At 43.0% G+C, this 15,470-nt stretch overlaps 1 protein-coding gene across 6 annotated transcripts in view; it reads right to left on the bottom strand.

Moving 5' to 3' along the window:
- The window catches only part of LOC143284598 (uncharacterized), a 53,368-nt gene that overhangs the window by 10,251 nt on the left and 27,647 nt on the right, over window positions 1–15,470 (bottom strand). For 2 of the 6 annotated variants that reach the window (XM_076591424.1, XM_076591427.1), the window contains 6 exons: window positions 13,872–14,061; window positions 12,629–12,898; window positions 10,043–10,244; window positions 8,501–8,643; window positions 6,729–6,899; window positions 4,490–4,546 (listed from right to left, as the gene is read on the bottom strand). In XM_076591424.1, the coding sequence (XP_076447539.1) occupies window positions 4,490–4,546; window positions 6,729–6,899; window positions 8,501–8,643; window positions 10,043–10,244; window positions 12,629–12,898; window positions 13,872–14,061 (1,033 nt within the window). Of the gene's footprint in view, window positions 1–3,827; window positions 3,870–4,489; window positions 4,547–6,728; window positions 6,900–8,500; window positions 8,644–10,042; window positions 10,245–12,628; window positions 12,899–13,871; window positions 14,062–15,470 lie in introns of all 6 variants that reach the window. The other 4 variants (XM_076591425.1, XM_076591429.1, XM_076591426.1 and 1 more) reach the window with 2 other exon arrangements.

Here is a 15,470-nt window from a genome sequence, read left to right as displayed (position 1 = left end):
GTTCTCCCAGGTCAACATATGTGCAGACCTGCTAATGCCTGAACCCCCTTCGTGTGTATATGCAAGCAGAAGATCAAATACACACGTTAAAGATCCTGTAATCCATGTCAGCGTTCGGTGGGTTATGGAAACAAGAACATACCCAGCATGCACACCCCGAAAACGGAGTATGGCTGCCTACATGGCGGGGTAAAAACGGTCATACATGTAAAAGCCCACTTATGTACATACGAGTGAATGCAGAAGAAGAAGAAGAATCCTGCTCTTGCCCTTTCTCCCAAGTTTGACTGGAAGATCAAACTGAGCGTCTAGTCATTCAGATGAGATGATAAACCGAGGTCCCGTGTGCAGCACACACTTTGCACACTGAAAAAGGACCCATGGCAACAAAAGGATTGTCCTCTGGCAAAATTCTGAAAAAGAAATCCACTCTGATAGGTACACAAATATATATACATGCACTCAAGGCCTGACTAAGCCAGTCGGGTTATGCTGCTGGTCAGATGTGGTGTACCATATATGGATTTGTCCAAACACAGTGACACCTCCTTGAGAAGGTGAAACTGAACATTTTTGGTTCCCCTGTCTACAAAAACTGACTGAGAACAAACAGTAACACAGCACAGATGACTTAAAAGAAAGTACGACCTGCACAGTATTGGCACACCCTAGCTGGGGACAGCAATGTGAATACCACATAAAGAAGCCAGTGAGCTGTGACAAGGAAAATATGCAAGATCCCTGGAGAGCGAAAAGTAGGTAACATGCCTGAGTGCTCACACATGTTCTTCTTCTTCTTCTTCTTCTGCGTTCGTGGGCTGCAACTCCCACGTTTACTTGTATGCACACGAGTGGGCTTTTACATGTATGACCGTTTTTACCCCACCATGTAGGCAGCCATACTCCGCTTTCAGGGGTGTGCATGCTGGGTATGTTCTTGTTTCCATAACCCACCGAATGCTGACATGGATTACAGGATCTTTAACGTGCGTATTTGATCTTCTGCTTGCATATACACACGAAGGGGGTTCAGGCACTAAGCAGGTCTGCACATATGTTGACCTGGGAGATCGTAAAAATCTCCACCCTTCACCCACCAGGCGCCGTCACCGTGATTCGAACCCGGGACCCTCAGATTGAAAGTCCAACGCTTTAACCACTCGGCTATTGCGCCCGTCGCTCACACATGTTCATTCCATTTCTTCTTTTTTTTTATTTCAGTCATCAGGGGACGGAGGGTTGGCCAGATCTGGAAATGGGTCTATTACAGTCTGAAATTCTGCCCATAGTTTTACAGCTGGCTAATGTCTATAGCCTTTCTTGTTCTGTTTGAGTCCATGCAGTAAAGATCCTCCCATACAAACAAGAACATTCTCTCCAAAGTGCATATATGAATACAGATAGTCTCTCTCTTTCATATTCACACACACGCATTCAATACTGCACCTGTCATAGAAATGTCAGCACGCCCAAGTACGCATGCTCTCATACACATACCATCATGTGAAAATATACTTATGTGCACATCCACACACATGCATGCATGTAAACACACACACGCACACACACACACACACACAGACCATACACACACACATACAACACACACACACACACACACACACACCACAGTGTGTGTGCCTGATAAAACATACACATACAGACATCTGTACACACAGCACAGTCAGCACAATGTGTTGTTTGACTCCAGACAGTCAGCACAATGTGTTGTTTGACTCCAGACAGTCAGCACAATGTGTTGTTTGACTCCAGACAGTCAGCACAATGTGTTGTTTGACTCCAGACGGTCAGCACAATGTGTTGTTTGACTCCAGACAGTCAGCACAATGTGTTGTATGACTCCAGACGGTCAACACAATGTGTTGTTTGACTCCAGACGGTCAACACAATGTGTTGTTTGACTCCAGACGGTCAACACAATGTGTTGTTTGACTCCAGACGGTCAACACAATGTGTTGCTTGACTCCAGATGGTCAGCACAATGTGTTGCTTGACTCCAGACAGTCAGAAACAGGACAGAAGCCAAACACACAAACAGCAAAGCCATCAGCAACATTTCACAGAACCCAAAAGCTTATTGCGTGCTATATTCTGCAGTATAGACATGCTCGCACACACACTTCACACCAGAAAAACGCAGACAGAAAGCAGATTTCACTCAGCACACTGACACACAAAAAGCACACCTCTCCAGAATGGCACAGATCAGGCTGGGCATGTAAGCAATATTCAGCAAAGCACAGTCCTGATCACTGAAGAAGAAGGAGTCACTATCTGCTTTAATTCAGATTAGAAATTAACTGTCACTCGTTGCTTCGTTTATAAGATATTGTCATTCTGATGTCTTAAATATAACCAAAAAATTTTTTGTTCACTTACACTTTGTTTTGATTAATCACCAGTCTCTCTCTCTCTCTCCTCCCCCCCCCCCCCCTCCCCATCCCCCCTCCCAACAGCACCAAGTCACAAAATATCATATATTCACAGTGGTCATGTTGCTATCACTGATACTACTGATCAATGAGTTCAAAAGTTGGAGGGTTTTTTTTGTTTTTTTTTATTGGCTGAACCTGCCCCTGCCCCCACCCCCATTCCCACACCCCTCCCCCCTTCAGTTTGCTAGTCAATGAGATTCAGCAGCAACAACTGATATCATGTTTCCAACAGCTGCACACATCTTGCAGAGCAATAAAAGCGCAATGCAGAACAAACTGCAAAACACATCTAGCCAAGCAGAAAAACAGATTCTCTCTTTGTTTGTGGGTCAGAGTCAGAATCACGTCTATTTCTCTTGGAACCAATAAGAGTCTATATCATGCAGACAACAAAAGATAAACTAACATCATAATTGTGGTCTGTGTCAAACATCATAAAACTTTTAGATTTTTTATATGCTAGAAAGACAATAAACTGATGTTAATACTACTGGTGTGTGTGTGTGTGTGTGTGTGTGTGTGTGTGTGTGTGTGTGTCTGTGTGTCTGTGTGTGCACTGTGCACCAATCTCATGAAACTATGATCAATTAATTCTTGATTGTTTATCAACCTCAGTGATATGATCTGACAGACAGAAAGGAGAAGTACCTCAAACAGAAAAGAAAAAATAAACTCTGTAAATCACATCAAGAACATTGCCATGAACTACAAGGATGAAAACAACACAGTCACCAGAATGTGTGACAGGTTATAAACAGAATTTCTCCTCCCAAAACAATACTGCTGCTAAGAGCCATTACTTCTTCTTCTTCTTCTTCTTCTTTGTTCATGGGCTGCAACTGCCACATTCACTCTTACACATGAGTGGACTTTTGGGTGTATCACTGTTTTTACCTCCACCATCTAAGCAGTCATTGTCCATTTTCAGGGCAGGGAGTTGGGAAGAGCCATCACAAAATAGCCATTTCTAATTTGGGTGCACACACACACACACACACACACACACACACAGAGAGAGAGAGAGAGAGAGAGGGAGGCTGATTCCAATCACAAAGAAAAGGCTTTCAGAAATGCCCTTTACATAACAAATGTTGCACCAATCCTGCTATTCTCATAATACATATATCTGTCTTTCTGTGTCAGGAAGATCATTGTAGCACAACTCCAACAAGGAGTTACATGAAAGCGTGCACATTCTTGCAAACCAACTGGCATTGACATGTTACATGCTGAAAAACTGATAATACTCGACACCAAAACTGGTATTGCATTGGGATTTATCGACATAAAATGCTTCACTTCTTCCACTCAAATGTACGAATGTATTATGCTGTGACATGCTCACTGATATAGGGACACCCTTTCACTCACCAAGACACGTTTTTCACAATGTTTCTGGCTTTCATACCTCTCCTAACGTGACAAAAAATAAAAACAAAAGCAATGAAGAAATGCATGCCCAAACTTTTTTTTTCTTTTTTCCTTTAAAGAAAACAAGTTTTACACACACAAAAATGTTCAAAGTGCTGTATGGATTGTATGTAAAAGAAGTTATCTTAAAATAAACGTTCTGTGTGTTTGTGTGTGTGTGTGTGTATCTGTGCCTGTGTATCTGTCTGTGTAACATATGCATGCATATGAAAATAAGCAAGTACTGATAAGAGTTCAGAGAGAGACAGAGACAGAGATGGAGGCAACAGAGCAAGAAAGTCGAGGGAAAGTTGGAAACAGACACACTTAGCCAACTGCCAACTCCACTAAATTCAAAACACTCAAGTGATGACTATCACTAGTATCAGGATTCAGAGCATAAGAACTCCACATCATTAAGCATGGAAAAACAGAGAGAAAAAATCATAAATCTTTCTGCCCAAAAATCACCAGTATTTTATTTCCACAGCAACAACAAACGATTGTTTAAAAAGAAGAGAGAAAGAAAAAAGACCTGTAACTATTTAATTTTTTTTTAAATGGAAGAAAAGCTAGCCTAAATGTCAGGAAAAAAAGAAATGTGCCAAACAAACTATAGATACCTGTTGGATGGACTGGTTTTTATATTCAGTATTTCTTTCAGACTTTCAAGGAGGACTCTGGCATATATGCACAAGAAATTCTGCTCACATTAATGCACGAAAACAGTGCGGTTTGTAGTTCATACAATACTGCCTGCTATTTAAGTAAAATTTTGTCAAATAGTAATTACAAACACATATGCATGTGTGGAAATGCATACATATTTACAAGCGCATTCACACAAACATGCATACACACACATAATCATTCACCTACACAAACAATCACTCACACAATGTCTCTCTCTCACACACACACACACACACACACACACACACACATCCACACATACATCAACATACGTTCACATGCACACAGCACGCATGACAGAACTGACATCAAATCTTTAAAAAGTTCACAAACAACAGAATAAAGCATCCCACACTGAGCGCCAACAGCAAACAACACTTCTGAACAAAATCAACTGTGTAACACTGAACATCAACTCTCTCCACAGCAGCGCAGGTTCTCCACATGTGAGAAGCCTGAGGGCAACATGACATCAATAGCTCCCTGCATACTGCTGGTGGTATTCAACATAACACAACGACCCTGAATGTGGGTCATTGCATGTGGCAATGGTACCGGATTACCCAGTTTCAATTGTAGAACAAGAACAACAACCACAAAACGATAAAGTCACTAGCATGACAGGGACTGAACAACAGAGAAGAGTGACTCCAATACACTGAAATGAAGGACAGCTGTTGGCACTGAACAGTGACTGAACCTTACTACTTAAAGCTCCAGAGAGAATACTATTGCCTTTGATTAAAAACAAAAAAATCAAAACAAAAAAACTTGACACAAACATGAGGGGGGTTGGGGAGGGTTCAGGGGGGGAGGGGGGGGGGGGGGGAGGGGGGCTAGAATGCAGACAGGTGATTGAGGGGGAAGAAACAAAAACACAGGATTGAAGCTTCCCACTTTGACAAAAAAAAAAGAACAAAATAAAAAAAAGCACACAAACACACACCTGAAAGTCACAGAGGGACGGTGATTTAGGCAGGTAGCACAACAACACAGCTCTCTCACTTCACACTGAGCACAGGCACCTGATGACTATTAACATCATAGGCACCTGAAGTCTGTTAACACCACAGGCACCTGATTACTGTTAACACCACAGGCACCTGAAGTCTGTTAACACCATAGGCACCTGATGACTGTTAACACCACAGGCACCTGAAGACTGTTAACACCACAGGCACCTGAAGACTGTTAACACCACAGGCACCTAAAGACTGTTAACACCACCAGAACTGTTAACATCACAGGCACCTGATGACTTAACACCACAGGCACCTGTTGGTTGTTAACACCACAGGCACTGTGAACATCACAAGCACCTGATTACGGTTAACACCACAGACACATGATCACTGTTAACACCACAGGCACCTGATCTCGGTTAACACTGAACAACAAGTGATGACCACAACACAAAGTGCCAACATTCTAGTGGAAATGTGATCAGTTTCAAAACCCTCTGAATCCCAGTCTCCCATCCACAATTTGCAAACTCTGATGAACACAAGATTTAGAAGGAAAAAAAAAGAAAGAATTGCGTGTTGCCATAATGCAACCTCTTTGTGATTTCTGAACCCTTTGACTGAAATCAAAGTCAGTGAGGCATGAAAAAAAAGGTGCAGTAACTACTTTTTGTGTGTCTTCGAGTGATGTTATCAATCAATTTTGCGAAAGTAGAAAAGAAACACAGTCTGAACAGAGAAAAAAAAAAACGATTGATAACAAAGCATTCTGGCCAGTCAAATGAATCCTATCTCAGTAAAAAGACAAAACCTCACTGACAAAAGCGTACTCGTCAGCAGCAGTCAACCCGATCAAGACCCAGCTTCCTGACATTCAGAGGTTTTCAAAACATGGAAGTGAGCAGCCACACACCCAATCACACACACACAGAGAAACACAGAGACACACACACACACACACACACACACACACACACACACACAGAAACACAAAGACACACACACACACACAGAAACACAGAGAAACACAAATACACACACACAGAAACACAGAGACACACACACACAGAGAAACACAGAGACACACACACACAGAAAGAAACACACACACACACACACACACACACACACACACACACACACACACACACACAGAGCCATAAAGGTGTCCAGGCCCACGCAGGGGACCACCCCCTCACACACTCACCCTGCCTGATCGGCCTGTGATGCTGTGTACAGTGACAACGACTTGTCCGACCCAGGGATGTCCGTCAGTGACCGGCTCAGGGTGGTTCCTGGAGCCCCGAACCGGTCCACCCCGGTTCCACCAATGTCTCCTCCCCACGCCGCCCTCAGTCCGTGTCGACCCTTGCTGGGGCTGTGGACATCGTGTAGGTCACCTTGTTTGAAACGTGTTGCACTACGTCGATGTGATACCTTTTGCTTTCAGATAGTAGAGAGTCGCAACACAGCTTCGAGTCAGTGCTGCTTACGCTACCGATTCAGCTAGCACACAGGTAAATAAAAGGTACTTTGGAATAAACTCAGACACTTCCTGAAAAAGGAAGCGCTGGGCCTGTCCCTATACCGACATTAATTTCCTTTTGCTTTCAGTTTCAAAATTTTATATGTATGGCAAATATCTGTTATAAATAGCATTAACTTACTAATTGAAGCAATAAGCCTAGCTTCATAGTTAAAACTATTACAATGAACATTTCAATGAAAGAGATCAGTTTATCGATATTTTCTTCTAAATGTTCATGTTTCGGTAATCTTTGAACATGCAGATGCTTTTTCAAGAATCTGACGTTATAGTTACCATATGAGTGTTGTTAATACAGTTCATTTATTAGTTGTTTTTCATGTGTGTTTTTGTTGTTGTTGTTGTTGTTGTTGTTGTTTTGTTTTTGTTCTTTTCTTTGTAAACCTCCATAGCCCAAAAGGGGTAAAAGAAAATTCAATCTTGAATCTTGGAGGCATGTACATGGGTGCCAAGCATTTGTGTGTGTGTGTGTGTGTGTGTGTGTGTGTGTGTGTGTGTGTTTCTGTGCATTATCATTACAATCAAACACACACATATCTAAATATATGCATACACATTCATGTCCTCAAATGCACACATACACGCTCACATCCAAATATACACATACATTCATGTCCTCACACACACACACACACACACACACACACACACACACACACAAAGAGTTCAGTTCAGTTCAGTTCAGTTCATTACTCAAAGAGACATCATTGTGTTTGGATAAATCCATATACGCTACAACACATCTGCTAAACAGGTGCCTGACCAGCAGCGTAATCAAGCTTAAAAAAAAAAACCAAACACACACACACACACACACACACACACACACACACACACACACACACACACACATTTTGTGTGTTTCTTGTAATTGTTTATTTCCATATTATCCTTTCCAGACCCCCACTTCCATTTCTTCCTTTTTTAATTTTTATAAAAAAATAATTTTCTTCTCTTTTTTTATGAGGACAGGATGTAAAAAAGATGTATAAGCTTATTCTTTTACCCTCAATAAAGATCATTTTGACTTGACTTGACTTGACTTGACAGAGAGAGAGAGGAAAACAGAAAATTGTTAGTGCTGAATTCCCAAAAGGTGAGAATTCTGCTGACAGCTGAAAACATCTCCAGCAACCAATACATTTTCACACATATTTGTTAAAGTCTTTTAATCTGTATAATACAAAATCTCCAGAAGGTGCAAAAAGTATTTATCACTGTCATAATTTTGTGTTGCGCTCTCCAAACTTTGAAATCATAACGCAAACAACTTAGAAAGAAAAGAATTAATAGAAAAAATATTTTTTATTGAATTTCAGAAAAAAAAAGATAAAACCACCTCTGCTGCTAAGTTTTACAATCATACATGTTCAACTCAATCAGCTACTCGACATCAAAAGACAGCTGTCAAGACAAACCAACAGGACGCTGACCTGAATCGAAAATCGTTGGGCAATGACTGGCCGTGGAGGAAGTCGACCCGGCATTTGGAGATCTGTTTCTTGAAGTCACGCTGCGTGTAGCCATAGCCGTTCAGGATGTGGTCACAGAACAGCAGCCTGCTATCTCCGTAGATCTGCCAACAACATGAACGCTTTATGTTTATTGACTGTTCACACAACCATTCACACTGTCAATAAACAACATGAACGCTTTATGTTTATTGACTGTTCACACAACCAGTCACATTGTCAATAAACAACATGTACGCTTTATGTTTACTGCCTGTTCACACAACCATTCACATTGTCAATAAACAACATGAACGCTTTATGTTTATTGACTGTTCACACAACCATTCACATTGCCAATAAACAACATGTACCCTTTATGTTTACTGCCTGTTCACACAACCATTCACATTGTCAATAAACAACATGTACCCTTTATGTTTACTGCCTGTTCACACAACCATTCACATTGTCAATAAACAACATGTACGCTTTATGTTTATTGACTGTTCACACAACCATTCACATTGTCAATAATCAACATGTATACTTTACGTTTACTGCCTGTTCACACAACCATTCACATTGTCAATAAACAGCATGTACGCTTTATGTTTATTGACTGTTCACACAACCATTCACATTGTCAATAATCAACATGTATACTTTACGTTTACTGCCTGTTCACACAATCATTCACATTGTCAATAAACAGCATGTACCCTTTACGTTTACTGCCTGTTCACACAATCATTCACATTGTCAATAATCAACATGTATACTTTACCTTTACTGCCTGTTCATACAACCATTCACATTGTCAATAAACAGCATGTACACTTTACGTTTACTGCCTGTTCACACAACCATTCACATTGTCAATAATCAACATGTACCCTTTACGTTTACTGCCTGTTCATACAATCATTCACATTATCAACAACAATATGAATGATACTTTTTCTTTCTTTTTTTTGTTTGTTCTTTATACCCTTTCATGTACAACTACAGAATTTATAACTTTTTTCTTTAAATCATTGTACTGTTTTGGTTCACACATCTGCCGTGACAAAAAGTCATACAATGCAGTGCAATACAAAACAGTACAATACACTACAGCACAATACAGTACAGTACAGTACAGTACAGTACAGTACAGTACAATACAAAACAGTACAATACACTACAGCACAATACAGTACAGTACAGTACAGTACAGTACAGTACAATACAAAACAATACAAAAAGTAATACAAGTACAATGCAATTCAACACAACAACAAAATACAGCACACTACAATACAGTACAGTAGAATACAAAACAACACAAGTAATACAAGTACAATGCAATGCAGAACAATACAAGAAAACACAGCACAGTACACTACACTACAAAACAGAACAACACAGCATAATACAATACAGTGCACTACACAAAAATACTGTACAATACAGTACAATGCAACACCATGCAAACACAACACAACAGAAATACAATACACACCCACACCCACACCCACTGACCAGAAACATTCCAGGCACCACGTTGTGGCGAGTCAACAACAATGGCTGTGTGTGGTCCGAGTCCTCGGCGGCCATGTTGATGTCGTATCTGAAGATGCGGAAGGGGTCATTGCGGCTCTGCAGACACGGCCGCGTGCGGTTCCGGTTCTGGTTGGCGTGGATGTGGTTCACCATACTCTCTGCGGGGTTTGTGTTGGGGAATCTGCCCACATGGCAAAATGACCACCTTCAACTTCGGCTGGTTGGGAAAAATGATGACCAAAAAAAAAAAAAGAAGAAGAAGTTAAAAGAGATGATGCATCAGCTGAGTGGTTTAACTGTTGCACTTTCCATTACAGGTCCTGGGTTTGGATCTCCGTACTGGTGCCTGGCAGGGTTGATAAAGGATCAAGATTTTTTCCCCCCAATCCCCAACGTTTAGTATGTGCCTGAAACCCTGTTCCTGTGTGTAAGCATTCAGAATATGAAATGTGGGCATTGAAGCACAGTGTTTAATAATAATAATGATAGTATTTATATAGCACTGAATCTTGTGCAGAGACAAATCTAAGCGCTTTCACACCAGTCATTCACACGCATGCATAACTCTAAAACTGAAGACAAGGAAGAGGCAGGGGAGGGAGGCTATCTTGTGAAGAGGTGGGTTTTAAGGCCAGACTTGAAAGAGCTGAGTGCGGAGACCTGATGAAGCGAAAGAGGAAGTTCATTCCAAATGCAAGATCCAGAGACAGAGAAAGAACAGCAGTCAACAGAGGTGTGTTTGAATCTGGGTATATGTAAAGAGAGTGGATCCGAAGCCAATCATGGGTCATGGGAACACAGACACACCCTGCATGCACTGTGCCCTGGCTGCCCACCTGGCCCAGTAAACCCCCAAGAAATCCGTCTGCTGTGACAAGGAATTAAACATAACAAAATAACTACAGGTCTGGGAGTTTGGGGATGTTTCAACACTGACTGGCTCCTGTCTAGAACTGTGGGTGTTATGGAGATACACAGATTACACAGTCATTTGTCGTTCACTTTGTCTTTGTGAGCAATGTCCAAGTTTCCTGACCAACAATGCAGGTGGCTGTACTGATTTTTGCTGCTTGCACAAAACAAGCTGGCACATACTGTCAGTGAGAAAGATGTTGATCTATATTGTGTGAAGGTGGCAGTACAGACATGAAGATCCAAAGTACAGCTAATTGATCGACAGTCTGCAAAAACATGCATGAAAGCTCTCTTTGGAACAATTAGGATGTGGGCCACTTCACTAAAGGACTGTGTTAACCCACTTAACCCTGGGAAGTTTACAGCCTGGGCAGGCTTTAATGCCATTCTAATGCCTGCTTTTTTCTCCAAATAACATGTAGACACATCAATAACGTATAGACACATCAATAACATGTATGCACATCAATAACGTATAGACACATCAATAACATGTAGACACATCAATAACGTATAGACTCATCAATAACATATAGACACATCAATAACGTATAGACACATCAATAACATGTAGACACATCAATAACGTATAGGCACATCAATAACATGTAGACACATCAATAACGTATAGACACATCAACAACATGTAGACACATCAATAACATGTAGACACATCAATAACATGTAGACACATCCGGAAATACTTCAGAAGGTAGTTCCCTTCCCTTGCAGTTTATACGTATGTAGGAATGTGTAAAACATTTTGATGGGACAAATTTTGACACCAGAGCAATGCTCAGGCACAGGGCTCAATGAGTTAATACCAAAACAAAGTAAAAAAAAAAAATTTTTTTTCAAATCACGTACGAAATATCACAAAAAAAATCATGTACAAAATATCACCAAAAAAAAATCATGAACAAAATATCACCAAAATGCCGGTTCAGAAATGTGTGCAATGCAAAACCACTTCCATCCATGCAGCAGGCATGACAACACAGAACACAGATCACAGAACACAGGACGGAGGAGGACAACACAGCTTACAGGGAGGACAACACAGCTTACAGGGAGGAGGACAACACAGCTTACAGGGAGGAGGACAACACAGCTTACAGGGAGGACAACACAGCTTACAGGGAGGAGGACAACACAGCTTACAGGGAGGACAACACAGCTTACAGGGAGGAGGACAACACAGCTTACAGGGAGGACAACACAGCTTACAGGGAGGAGGACAACACAGATTACAGGGAGGACAACACAGCTTACAGGGAGGAGGACAACACAGCTTAAAGGGAGGACAACACAGCTTACAGGGAGGAGGACAACACAGCTTACAGGGAGGAGGACAACACAGCTTACAGGGAGGAGGACAACACAGCTTACAGGGAGGGGACAACACAGCTTACAGGGAGGAGGACACAGCTTACAGGGAGGAGGACAACACAGCTTACAGGGCTTACAGGGAGGAGGACAACACACTTACAGGGAGGAGGACAACACAGCTTACAGGGAGGAGGACAACACAGCTTACAGGGAGGACAACACAGCTTACAGGGAGGAGGACAACACACTTACAGGGAGGAGGACAACACAGCTTACAGGGAGGAGGACAACACAGCTTACAGGGAGGACAACACAGCTTACAGGGAGGAGTGGACCATGATGATCTGGAGCTGCGAGCGGGGACACTCCTTGTTGATGTAACGCTCATACTCCACATCGGTGATGGTGGGGATGGTGTGGCGGCTGCAGCGACAGGAGGGCCGCCCCTCGTTCAGCGCCATCTGTCGCAGGGCCGCGGGGCACAGGGTCAGGGAGGGAAGGAATTCTCGGTCTGGCAGCGACATTGTCGTGCCCTGTCGCGACACCGGCTTGGACAGGTTGCCGGCTGACCGCGACCGCAGGTTGGAACTCCTGGGATGCACAAAGTGTTTTGGGGTGGTTGTTTTTTTACACACAGAATTACAGTACAGTCAACAGGGACTGTGATCAATTTGGAACTCCTGGGGAGAACAAAGTGTTTGGGTGTTGTTTTTTTTCACACACAGAATTATGATACAGTCAACAGGGATTGTAATCAAGTAGGAACTCCTGGGACTTTTTTGTTTGTTTGTTTGTTTTTACTCACATGATTTAATGCACTGGGCCAAGAGTCTATGTCAAGGAGAAATTACTTATAATGTAACATGTGGCAAACAGAAACAATAAACTTTGGTGAACAATGCATGCAAACAAAAACCCTGATAAACACATGGCCAGTCACTATATAAAGTTTAATGAAAATTGGATGAAAAACATGAGCTCTACTGAGCTTCGCCTGTTTTGCCAGATCGTGACCTTGACTTTTGCCCTCCCATCCTGCTTACATCATCATCATAAAAGGGATGACTGGAAAGGTCCTATGCATACCTACCATGCTACAAAGTTACTTTCTGCACAGTTTGTGTTTGCAAATAGAATTCAAATGTTAAAGCTTACCACAGGCGCGCACACACACACACACACACACACACACACATACACATTACCACACACACACACACACACACACACACATGCAAATTCCATACATGCACATACATACACATACATGCACATTCACACACACAAACACACACATACACACACACATATACACATACACATGCACATTCACACACACCTACACACACACATACACATCCCCATACACACACACACACACACACACATGCCCCCCCCCCCACCCACCCCTCTTCCATTCCACACATGTACATACCCCACCCCCACCCAACCCCTCCCGCATCCCCTCACACACACACACACACACAACTCTCCCCCCTCCCCCCCCATCACCCACACACACAACACATGCCCCCACGAAAATCCTCCAAGACGAGCAACTGACTCAGAGAACTTGGACAGACTGACGACGGAGGTGGTCAGGTCCTTGCTGTCCTCCCCCACCCCCACCCCCTCCTCCTCCGCCTGACCCCCGTCAGCCGTGCGGTCAAACTTCACCGTCAGGGACACCGTGCTGCGTGTGGGGGAGGGAACGCTGGACCTGGCACTGTTTCCCCGCTGAGACTTTCTGGCCGCTGTGACAATGTGACAGGTGTGTTAATAGACATCTGTGGCCGCTGTGACAATGTGACAGGTGTGTTAACAGACATCTGTGGCCGATGTGACAATATGACAGGTGTGTTGTGTGTTGATAGACATCTGTGGCCGCTGTGACAATGTGACAGGCGTGTTAACAGACATCTGTGGCCGATGTGACAATATGACAGGTGTGTTGTGTGTTGATAGACATCTGTGGCCGATGTGACAATGTGACAGGTGTGTTAACAGACATCTGTGGCCGCTGTGACAATGTGACAGGTGTGTTAACAGACATATGTGGCCGCTGTGACAATGTGACAGGTGTGTTAATAGACATCTGTGGCCGCTGTGACAATGTGACAGGTGTGTTAACAGACATCTGTGGCTGCTGTGACAATGTGACAGGTGTGTTAATAGACATCTGTGGCCGCTGTGACAATGTGACAGGTGTGTTAACAGACATCTGTGGCCGCTGTGACAATGTGACAGGTGTGTTAACAGACATCTGTGGCCGCTGTGACAATGTGACAGGTGTGTTAACAGACATCTGTGGCCACTGTGACAATGTGACAGGTGAGACAGGTGTGTTAACAGACATCTGTGGCCGCTGTGACAATGTGACAGGTGTGTTAACAGACATCTGTGGCCGCTGTGACAGGTGTGTTAACAGACATCTGTGGCTGCTGTGACGATGTGACAGGTGTGTTAACAGACATCTGTGGCTGCTGTGACAGGTGTGTTAACAGACATCTGTGGCCGCTGTGACAATGTGAAAGGTGTGTTAACAGACATCTGTGGCTGCTGTGACGATGTGACAGGTGTGTTAACAGACATCTGTGGCCGCTGTGACAATGTGACAGGTGTGTTAACAGACATCTGTGGCCGCTGTGACAATGTGACAGGTGTGTTAATAGACATCTGTGGCCGCTGTGACAATGTGACAGGTGTGTTAACAGACATCTGTGGCCGCTGTGACAATGTGACAGGTGTGTTGTGTGTTGATAGACATCTGTGGCCGCTGTGACAATGTGACAGGTGTGTTAACAGACATCTGTGGCCGATGTGACAATGTGACAGGTGTGTTAACAGACATCTGTGGCCGTTGTGACAATGTGACAGGTGTGTTAATAGACATCTGTGGCCGCTGTGACAATGTGACAGGTGTGTTAACAGACATCTGTGGCCGATTTGACAATGTGACAGGTGTGTTAACAGACATCTGTGGCCGCTGTGACAATGTGACAGGTGTGTTAACAGACATCTGTGGCCGCTGTGACAATGTGACAGGTGTGTTGTGTGTTGATAGACATCTGTGGCCGCTGTGACAATGTGACAGGTGTGTTAATAGACATCTGTGGCCGCTGTGACAATGTGACAGGTGTGTTAACAGACATCTGTGGCCGAT

Source organism: Babylonia areolata, chromosome 8 (assembly GCF_041734735.1).
Source record: "Babylonia areolata isolate BAREFJ2019XMU chromosome 8, ASM4173473v1, whole genome shotgun sequence".
Lineage (NCBI taxonomy): Eukaryota > Metazoa > Mollusca > Gastropoda > Neogastropoda > Buccinidae > Babylonia > Babylonia areolata.
This window is presented reverse-complemented; position numbering and strand designations above follow the sequence as displayed.